At 47.6% G+C, this 11249-nt stretch overlaps 1 protein-coding gene across 1 annotated transcript in view; it reads left to right on the plus strand.

Moving 5' to 3' along the window:
* ADGRE1 (adhesion G protein-coupled receptor E1) overlaps positions 1 to 4112 on the plus strand; it is a 29507-nt gene extending 25395 nt beyond the window's left edge. The window contains exons 17-21 of the mRNA XM_004619466.2: positions 254 to 320; positions 1205 to 1296; positions 2496 to 2664; positions 2792 to 2896; positions 3982 to 4112. Coding sequence (XP_004619523.2) covers positions 254 to 320; positions 1205 to 1296; positions 2496 to 2664; positions 2792 to 2896; positions 3982 to 3987 — 439 coding nt within the window. The 3' untranslated portion in view covers positions 3988 to 4112. The remainder of the gene's footprint in view (positions 1 to 253; positions 321 to 1204; positions 1297 to 2495; positions 2665 to 2791; positions 2897 to 3981) is intronic.
* The last annotated feature ends 7137 nt before the right edge of the window (positions 4113 to 11249 follow it).

Genomic DNA, 11249 nt, shown 5'->3' on the forward strand with positions numbered 1-11249 from the left:
CACATGGCCGACCTGGTTTCAACCTCTGGCACCCCACAGGGTCCCCAAGCTCTGCCAGGAATGATCCCTGAGAGCAAAGTCAGGAGTAAGCCCTGATTATCGCCAGGTGTGGTCCAGAAGGGTCATGTACCTTGCCTTCACCTGAGTGTTTTCAGCCCTAGCTGATCTCCTGATATTTTATTCCATCAGTGCATTTGGTGGAGCACGTCAGGGTTCCAAGAGAAGCACTGACTGTCCCTGTTTCTCTTCATAGCTGCTGGCTGAACACAGAGAATGGCTTTATCTGGAGTTTCCTAGGACCAGTTTGTACTATCATTACGGTAAGTGCCGTAATTCAGGAGCACGTAGGAAGCCAAAGGTCACTTAAGTTCCTTTCTAACATTCTCCTTTCTTGGTGTTGAGTCATTCCTTTTCTTTCTGTAGTCTCGTTTTTTTAAAGCTGCTGTCTAAACAATATGTTAACAGTAGTGTTAAAGTTGATGGTTGGTTTCCCGCTCATTATTCATGGCTCCTGTGGAGTTTTTTTTTATTTTCTATTTTGGGTGTTTGGGCCATACCAGACTGTGCTTAGGGCTGACTCCAGGCTCTGCACTCACTCTTAGCAGTGCTTGGGGAACCCTTTAGGGTGCTGGGACTCAAACCCATGTTGACTGGGTGCAAAGGAAGCACCCCCACCATGAACCATCGCTTTACTACCACTTTCTGTTATTTCCTTGCCAGCTCAGCTATAACATACAACAGAAAAGGGGCGTTAATCATGCCCAGTTTGTTAGCGTGGGTATCTTCTAGTTAAATGAGAACAAAGCAGATACTCCTGGGTTTAGGGATGTTGTATGGGAACTTACCGGGAGGTGAGGGCAGAAACGAGGACTGGGGGGGCCAGAGCGATAATATAGCAGGGAGGGCGCTTGCCTTGCACATGACTGACCCAGGTTCAAGTCACAGCATCCTGTACGGTCCCAAGAGCACTGCCAGAAGTAATTTCCTGAGTGCAGAGCCAGGAGTAGTAACCCCTGAGCATTGCCAGTGTAAGCCCCAAACCAAAAAAGAATAAAAGAAATTAGGAAGTCAATCAGTTATGAGTGAAATCCCATTGCTGCCCAGTCACAATTAGCTTGCATAGAGTGGTTCTTCGGCACTGTCTCAGCTAGGTGGTCCAGCCCTTGTCTGACTGACTTCTCCATCCCATCCCTTCCCTTGGCAGATCAATTCCGTCCTCCTCACCATGACCTTGATTATCCTGAGACAGAGTCTCTGCAGTGTGAACGCTGAAGTCTCAAAACTCAAAGACACCAGGTTATCACCCCTTCCCTACTCCCCTCCCCTCTCCCCCTCCCCTCTCCCCCTCCCCTCTCCCCCTCCCCTCTCCCTACTCCCCTCTCCTCTCCCTCCTCCCCTCCTCTCTCCCTTCTCCTCTCCTCTCTCCCTCCTCCCCTCCTCTCTCCCTTCTCCCCTCCTCTCTCCCTCCTCCCCTCCCCTCTTCCTCCTCTCCTCCCCACCCTTTTTCCCTCCCCTCCCTTCTCCCCTCCCCACCCTCTCCTCTCCTCCCCTCTTCTCCCCTCTCTTGCCCTCTCCCTCCTCTCCCTTCCTCCTCTCCTCTCATCCTCCCTCCTCCCCTCTCCCTCCTCTTTTCCCCTCTCCTCTCCCTCCTTTCCCCTCCCTCTCCACCCCTCTCCCTCCTTTCCCTTTCTTCTTGTTGCAAATATTTCTTGGGTCCCTCTGAGAGACCTGTTCTTTGCCTGAGATATGATTGCAGGGTCTGGAGTTCCGGAGGCTCAACATCCTCCCACCCCCCACCCCACCCCACCAGAGGGTTGCTGGACCATAGAAGCCGTGTGGATTTCAGAAAAGACCTCAACCTCTGAAACTTCGTGTCCCTCTTAAGTGGGGCAGTTAACACAACCCACTTCCTGTGGCTTGTGAAACATCACAAGTAGTAACTGGAAGGAATGACTGTCCCATAAATGGAACACCTCTTTTTGGTTGTTGTTGTTTGGTTTGGGGGCCACACCCAGAAATTCTCAAGGCTTCCTCCTGGCTCTGTGCTCAGGAATTACTCCTGGAGGTGTTTGGGGAACCCTATGAGATGCCAGGGATGGGCTGGTCACATGCAAGGCCAACAGTCCTATCTCTCCAGCTTAGATTGAAAACCTTTTTATTGTTGTTGTGGCACCAAGGATTATACCTTGTGATGTGTGTGGTGCAGGGGATCATATCCATTGCCTCTACCCTCAGGAATCACTTCCGGCAGGACTTGGGGGATCCTATGGGATGCCGGGGATAAAACCCGGCTCAGCCACATGCAAGGCCAGCACCCTCCCCTCTCTCCTATCATCCAGCGCTGTACCCTCTCCTGCCTTTTGAGCATCGGATTTGATTTCCCTAGATCTGGATTTGAAGATTTTGCCCTGCAGACATTTCCATCAGATGCTCGGCCGAAAAGGAGCACAGACACATTCCAGAACCTTATCCTCTGCCGTTCTCTTCTCTTCCAGGCTAATGACGTTCAAGGCCTTTGCCCAGCTTTTTATCTTGGGGTGCTCCTGGGTGTTGGGTCTCTTCCAGATTGGCCCCCTCGCTGCCGTCATGGCTTACCTGTTCACCATCATCAACAGCCTGCAGGGGGCGCTCATCTTCCTCATTCACTGTCTGCTCAACCGTCAGGTGCGTTGTTCGCCCTAGTTGACGTCCCCCCCCCCCCCCCCACACACACACACACATTCACACTCTGGGAGCTTCTGACGGAGACTCAGCGGATACTCAGTTCTCTGGGACATGTCCCCGTCCCCAGGTGCGGGAAGAATATAGGAAATGGATCCTCCGGAAGACTAAACCCGACTCCCAGTCCCAGACCTCCGGGATCCTGTTATCCTCTATCCCTTTCACTTCGAAATCAGTGAGTGGCTGCGTTGGGGAGACGGGTTCTGGCCAGACGGAAGAACTGTCTGTCTTTCTACCTGCCTGTCTGTCTGCCACCTAACTCTCTCCACCCCAGGGTGTATCAGGGATACACTGAGAGCTGTGCCTGTCTTTTGGCATTTTTCATTGGATAAAGTGTGGAAGTTAGAGGCAGGATCTGGAGCCAGATGCCTGGGTGTAAATCCCAATGCTTCTGGGCGAGAGAGAGGGAGAGGGAGAGAGGGAGAGAGAGAGAGAGAGAGGCAGGATGGCAGGGAAGATGCTTGCCTTGCAAGCAGCCAACACAGGTTCTATTCCCAGAACTCCATAAGGTCCCCCGAAGCACCACCAGGAGTGACCCCTGAATGCAGAACCAGGAGCAAGCCTTGAGCACTGCTGGGTGTGCCCCTCCCAAAAAACCAGAAGCTAAAATCAAGGTCTTGTCCTTCTCACAGTGGCTATACAAATTAAACAAGTAGCACTGTAGCACTATCATCCTGTTGTTCATCAATTTGCACGAGCGGCACCAGTAACATCTCCATTGTGAGACTTGTTGTTACTGTTTTTGGCATATTGAATATGCCACGGGTAGCTTGCCAGGCTCTGCTGTGGGGGCGGTATACGCTCCGTAGCTTGCCGGGGTCTCTGAGAGGGAAGGAGGAATCGAGCCCAGGTTGGCAGCATGCAAAGCAAACACGCTACCCGCTGTGCTATTGGTCCAGTCAATTTAAACAAGAGAAAGCAATAAATGAGAATGATATATAGTCAGCACCTGTTGAGGATTTTATTCTATAATTTACTTTTTTGTATTTTGGTTCACACCCGGTGATGCTCAGGGGTTACTCCTGGCTCTGCAGTCAGGGATTACTCCTGGCAATGCTCAGGGGACCATATGGGATGCTGGGAATCGAACCCGGGTCGGCTGCATGCAAGGCAAACGCCTTCCAGCTGGACTGTCGCTCTGGCCCCCTTGGTGCTGCCTTTGCCTCCTCCCATTTAACCCCCAGTAGCCATGACCTGTGAAGCGCATTTGGACTTATTCTGCCTCTGAACTTAAGAAAATACTCTTTTCCTCCGCCACAGAATTAAAGTTGTTCTACTTACAAATACTCTCTGGAGCTATGGTAGAGGAACACAGGAATCTCCTTGGAAATCTCTTTACAGCTGCAGACAGAGGTGAAGGCTTCTCCCTTGTTGCAGAATCTTCCAAGTCATTAGGGCGGAGCCTGGACTAGCTGGATGACTTTGCACGACGATTTCATGCACTGCAGAGAAACAGGAATTTCTGTTCCAGTTAACTTTGCAACTTCCGGGTCCTGCAGCTCTTTGAACTTGCAGGGTCTTGGAGAAATATCAAAATCTCGGCAAGACCAAGAACTCTGAGCTACCATTTTATTTTTCATCAAAGTCTCCTGGCTTCAAGATTATCTCTCTGGGACCTCTCTCGTGCCCAGCAAAACAGTAATCTTCAATAACTGACGTGTTATCTATTAGATGACTTCACTTTGACAGCTGCTTAATGAGCCTTAATGAATGAACCTTAATTAATTAACCTTAATCCTTCTCCTTTTATTTATTAATTGCTTTGGTTTAGGGGCCACAGTCAGCAGTGCTCAGGGCTTACTCTTGGCTCTGTGCTTAGGAATTAGTCCTGGCAGAGCTCAGGGGACCCTATGGGGTGCTGAGGATTGAGGCTGGGTCAGTGTGTGCAAGACGAGTGTCATACCAGTTATACTATCTCTCTGACACCAAGCTTTAGATAAATGGTCTTTAAAAAAATTTTGTTCTGTTTTTAGGCCACACCCAGTGGTGCTCAGGGTTTACTACTGCTTCTGAACTCAGGGATCACTCCTGGTGCGCTCAAGGACCATATGGGGGACTGAAGATTGAACCTGGGTCACCCACATGCAAGGCAAACATGCTACCCTGGTCTATAAACGTGCTCCAGACCCTGATCTATAAAATTGTAAGGAAAATCCTGGGGGTAGAGGAGAGAAGAAATGCTCATAGAGAGACAATTTGGGCACAAACATAAGAGAGGGTTAGTGAGTAGGATTTGTTGATAGCAGAACATTCTAGCATTTTCTGTAGGGATAAAACCTTTGGTGAGAAAGATTTTGAATTCTCAGGAACTTTCAGGAAATTGACACCTGCTTCTTCCTTCTAGAAATTCTCAAATGTTTTACATAGAATTCACAGCATTCCTAAGAGATCATTGCTATTTCACCTTACTTTCCATCTGCCATAAAATTCACTGAGTGCCAGAGAGGGGTGGGGAGGGGGCAGAGAGAGAGAGAGAGAGAGAGAGAGAGAGAGAGAGAGAGAGAGAGAGAGAGAGAGAGAGAGAGAGAGAGGGAGGGAGAAAAAGGGAGGGAGGGAATCAGAGAGAGAAGGAGAAAGAGGGAGGGAAATAATGAAAGAGAAAGAGAGAGGGGCAAAGACAGAGAGACAGAGAGAGATTGGGGTGGGGGGGTAGAAGAAAAATTGAAGTGTAGACACTCTGCATCTCCATGGCCACCTTCCTTCTCAAATACGGTCCACAGACATTCCATCAGCAGACTGACCGTCCTTCAGGTCTGCAGAAGCAAAACCTGCCCTTCAAATAATCTGCCTAGAGGGGCTGGAGTGATAGCATAGCGGGTAGGGCATTTGCCTTGCATGCAGTCAACCCGGGTTCGATTCCCAGCATCCCATATGGTCCTCTGGGCACCGCCAGGAATAATTTCTGAGTGCAGAGCCAGGAGTAATCCCTGTGCATAACCCAGGTGTGACCCAAAAAACAAAACAACAAATAATCTGCCTAGAAAATTTGTATTGCACATACAGATGTCTGACTGTTCCAGAACATTCTTAGGCTGATCATACTGAGACCAGAGATGGTCCTTAAGAGCAAAAATCAAACAAAATTCACCAAAATAACAGCAAAAACAACAACAACAACAAATCAGGACATTGAGGCAAGAGCAGAGCCATAATTTTCTGGAGTGGTGAGAAGGACTCAGCCAACCCTAGTGGACTGGGAGAGGCTTTGTTTGTTTGTTTGGGCCACATCATGGGGTGCCCAGGATTTACTCCTGGCTCTAGAAGGCAAGTTGCAAGGAAAGTACTATTTTTCCAACCTGATGGGAAGTTGACCTTCCTTAGGTGACCCCCAAGTGGGCCATTTGGGCAGGGAGGAGGGAGGTAAGACAAGCTATTGTTTACATCTCCGGGAACCTGAGCAAAGTGGGGCATAATTACTAACTGGGGGCAGTGAGAGGCATAGAAAGCACCAACCAAGCTGGTCTGGGGAGTGGGTGACTGCTGGAGAGGAAAGTGGGGGACAGGGGACATTTCTGAGCACGTTTCTATCAGACCTTTCATACACAAACAGGAGCAACCAGACTGGGGAATTTTTCTTGTTTGTTTTTGGTGGTGGTGGGGACACCCAAGAGTGCTCATGGCTGACTCCTATTTCTGCACTTAGAGATCACTCATAGAGGGCTTGGGAACCATATGGGGTTCGGGGGATCGAACCCAGGGAGCTTTTCCATGGGAAGTCGATTGGTCTACTTGGGGGGCGGGGAGAGGGCTAGGTTTCCTTGTGGCAGTTTTCTGCCAAGCAGGTCAACAGTTCAATGCACTTGAGAAAACAGAGGTGCTGTTGAGAAAACCCTGTACTGCATTGCTGAGCCTGATGCTCCCCAGTGATGCTCAAGAGTCTCCAGTTCTGCATCCAGCAATACTAGGGCTAGGGAGGGGGTCCCATGTGGTACCAGAATGGAACCTGGACAATCAATGTTAGGCGTGTTCTTTCATACTAGGAATCTCTCTCCTCCACCCCCACTGCCATTGGCACATGATTAGGACTAGAAATGATATTGGAAGCAACGGAACTGCAATATATGGAATTTGTGAAAATGACTCATAGGTTATCAGGAGGATGGGTGCTCAGGGCTGAACTCCTGGTTCTTTGCTCAGGGATCACTCCTGGAGGGCGTTGGGGGACCATAAGGGAGGCTGGGGGTCAAAGCCAGGTGGTGTGTGCACAAGGCAAATACCCTCCCTGCTGCACTATTTGTCTAGTCCCATGGAGAAGAGATAGTTTTCATATTCCTTAAGTTTAGGTGGGAAACTATCATTGGCCACTACCTCAAAGCTGTCCAGTTTTATTTGGTGGGTGATCACTAGGCAATGTTCAGGAGTTACTCCTGGCTTTGCACCTAGAAATCACTCCTGGCTGTGCTTGGGGGATTCTATGAGATGTTGGGATCAAACCCAAGACATCCGCGTGTCAGGTAAATGGTCCTCCCAGCTGTCCATCTCTCCAGCACCCTATCCCCAGCCATTTTTTCCCCTCAAAAGCAAATCATCGGAAAAATAAGTTTGAATTCCACTTAAGGCCAACTCAGAAGGAAGCTTTCAGTTATTAGAGCTACAGAATTGGGGTGGTACTCCTGCCTTATTGTTTGTACCCACCCATGGTGCCTCCAATGACTGGTCAGTCGTTTGTTTGTCTTGTGCTGCCTGCCCAGCCATCTAATCAGATGTCCATATGCCCTGGGCCAGCTGCCCTGTGATTTCTCCTCATTTATTTCTGCATGTTGTGATGCAGCGGGAGCTCCGTTTCTCTGATGGAATAAACTCTCTGAACTCTGTGAAACCAGAGAGAAATGCTGCTGCTCTTCCAGGCAGAATTAAGACCCCATGCTGGGGTCTGGAGCAATAGCCCAGCGGGTAGGGCATTTGCCTTGCACGTGGCTGATCCGGGTTCGATTCCCAGCATCCCGTATGGTCCCCTGAGCACCGCCAGGAGTAATTCCTGAGTGCAGAGCTAGGAGTAACCCTTGAGCATCGCCGGGTGTGACCCAAAAAGAAAAAAAAAAGACCCCATGCCGGATTTCTGCCCCCTGATTCTCACCTCATTTATTTTTTTGCTTTTTGCGTCACACCCAGCAATGTACAGGGGTTACTCCTGACTTAGCATCCAGGAATTACTCCTGATGGTGCTCAGGGGAGCATATGGGATTCTGGAAATCAAACCCCAGTAGGCCATGTGCAAGGCAAATGCCCTACCACTGTACTACCACTGTACTATTGCTCCAGCCCCTCTCATCTCATTTTTAATGGTTTCATGAACAGTGCATTTCTTCCTTGAAGTCACTTTCCAATAGCTCTGTACTCCACAATTAATACTACTATTTCTTTTTTCCTTACTTTCCTCCATTTTTTTTCATTTTTATTTGTATTCCCTCCCTCCCTTCCTCCCTCCCTTCCTTCCTTCCTTCCTTCCTTCCTTCCTTCCTTCCTTCCTCCTTCCTTCCTTCCTTCCTTTCCTTCCTTCCTTCCTTCCTTCTTTCCTTCCTTCCTTCCTTCCTTCCTTCCTTCCTTCCTTCCTTCCTTCCTTCCTTCCTTCCTTCCTTCCTTCCTTCCTTCTTCTTCCTTTCTTCTTTCTTTCTTTCTTTCTTTCTTTCTTCTTTCTTTCTTTCTTTTCTTTCTTTCTTTCTTTCTTTCTTTCTTTCTTTCTTTCTTTCTTTCTTTCTTTCTTTCTTTCTTTTGTCCTCAGGGGTTGCTCCTGGCTTTGTGCTTGTGCATCACCCCTAGCTTTGTTCAGGATAGTCAACCTACAAAACTGAGTTTATTAGGAGTGTTTATTTTTTTTTCAGATGAAACTATACTTTCCTATATTTTGGTCAACACTCTCACCAAATACCATCATTTCAAAGTACAGAAACTTTTCAGAGAAACATTCATTTATTTATTCCTGTACTTACAAACTCTTTTATTGACTGAGATCATGTGATTTACAATACAGTTCATGATGGTTTTTCAGGCATATAATTCCAGCACCTCACCCAGCACCAGGTGTCATTCCTCCTTCCCCCAAGGACCCCAAGGCCCCTCCTCTTTCAAATCCCAACCCTCATCTACTCAGTTTGTATGGATCACTTCTATTGTGTTTTCTACAGTTTCTTGTAGCTCCCTTGTTGTGTATCTTTAAGTGCCACCTATGAGAGAGATCATTCTGCATCTATCCCTTTCCTTCTGACTTCAATAGCCTGGAGAAATGATTCATTTTTGTTTGTTTGTTTGCTTGTTTTGGGGCTATATCTGGCAGTGCTCAGGGATAACTCCTGGCTCTATGCTCAGGGATCACTCCTGGTGGGGTTTGGGGGACCCTATGGGATACCTCGGATCGAACCTGGGTCACCAGCATGCAAGGCAAATGCCCTCCCCACTGTACCTTCTCTCTACCCCCCAAGAAACAATTCTTACAAAGGAGGAAGTGGTGTTTGCATTTTGTGCCTCAAAATAGGTCCATGCGTGAGTGAAAGGGCCACATTTCCTTTTTTTCCCTTGAACTCGTTTCTCTTCTGTGACAATGAATGAGAAGGACTCATGAAATGGGCTCGACCCATCCAGTGATGGGTCCATGAGCTGGAGGCGGCAGGAAGTAGATAGTCCCATCAAATGAATTCAATGGAGAGGGTTAAGAATGAGAAGTTCCTGGGGCTGGAGCGATAAGACAGCAGGGAGAGCACTTACCTTGCACACAGATGACCTGGGTTTGATCCTCAGCATCCCATCGGATTCCCAAGAACTGCCAGGAGTCAGCCCTGAGTACAGAGTCAGGAGTAACACCTGAACATCGCTGACTGTGCCCGCCCCCAAAATACCCAAGAATTCTCTATAGATGTTGGCAGGTAAAATTCTTACAAAGGAGAACCCAATTCTTGTGTGTGGGGGGGTATATGCATATGTGTGTATGTGTGTGTGTGTTTTTCATACATATCAAATGATTCTCCACATGCCCACCAATGTGCTGCAGTTCAACTCAACTCTGATACTCTCTACATGTGAACACCTGAGACTCTCTAGATTCACAAAAATCAGTCCACAGGAGATGCTTCTTTACCATCCCTACTTTAAACAGCTTTATCTTTTTAATTTTTGATATTTTATTTAAACACTGTGATTTACAAAGTTGTGCATAATAGTTGTTTCAGACATGCAATGTTCCAGCACCAATTCCATCACTAATGTGACTGTTCCTCCACCAATGTCCCCAGTTTCTCATCCACTCCCCAAGCCTAGCCCCTTAGCAGACACATGATGATTTTGTTGAGGGTTTTCTCTTGGCTCTGCAATCAGGAATAACTTCTGGTGTTGCTTGTGGGAATCCATGGGATGCTGGGGATTGAACCAATTTGGCTGCATGAAAGACAAACGCACTACTTACTGTGCTATCTCTCTGGCTCCATACAGACACGTTTTTTAGTTTAGCTGCTGGAAGTTTGGATATAATGATTTTAGTGTTGTTGATTATGTGGTTTGGATATATAAGTATGCCACTCCTCTATACAACCTTTTTGGGGAAAAAAGATTTTCTAATTATAATTTAGGAAAGTCCATCCTGTTCAAATGTATGATATTGATATACAAACTCCCTACCCACCACAAGGATACCGTAATGCTCACAACTTTCTACCACTGTTTTTTTTCTTTCTGTGTCACACCCAGAGTTGCTCAGTTGTTATGGAGTTTCTCCTGGCTCTGCACTCAGAAAGTACTCCTGGCGATGCTCGGGAGACCATATGGGATGCTGGGGAAAGAACCCAGGTTGGCCAGTTGCAAAGCAAATGCCCTCTCCGCTGTCCTATTGCTCCACCTCCGTCTTGACCTTTAACCTTCTTCCACTTCTCCCCCTGTATGCCCTTGTTAAAGGGTTAGTATTGGCCAGCACCATCTATGGTCTTATTCTGACTCTGGAGATCTCCCTTTTGTAATGGATATTTCTGTGTGGCAAGAAAAATCTTTTTTTCTGTTTTTTTTCCTCTTTGGATCACATCTGGCAATACACAGGGGATTACTCCTGGCTCTGCACTCAGGAATTACTCCTGGCAGTGCTCGGGGGACCATATGGGATGCTGAGAATTGAACCGCATGCAAGGCAAATGATCTACCTGCTGTGCTATCACTCCAGCCCTGAAAAATCTCCTTTGCTTAAGGTGTTTCTAAGACTGATCCAAGAAGATCTAATCTCTTGAGCTCTAATCAATGGAGGATGCAGCAGCTCAGATTTGTTCAACGGCCATGCCCTGTTGCCCCATCATCCTTGGGACCTTCCATAGCTGACCTCTCCTTCCTCCTCCCCTCAGTCTTTGTCTCTAGCAAAAGCTAGCAAGTAGTTTTGAATATTATACGAAGAGGTGATAGCCAGCACCCTCGCCCAACTATGTCTAAGTAATTATTATTATGAGGAGGATTAAAACATTAAAATTATTTATATTTTTGACACCGTGAGATACCAATAACAAAGTTGTTCATGATTGTTTCAGTCATGCAATGTTCCAACATCTTTCCCTTTACCA

This window comes from Sorex araneus, chromosome 2, assembly GCF_027595985.1.
Source record: "Sorex araneus isolate mSorAra2 chromosome 2, mSorAra2.pri, whole genome shotgun sequence".
In the NCBI taxonomy this organism is placed as follows: domain Eukaryota; kingdom Metazoa; phylum Chordata; class Mammalia; order Eulipotyphla; family Soricidae; genus Sorex; species Sorex araneus.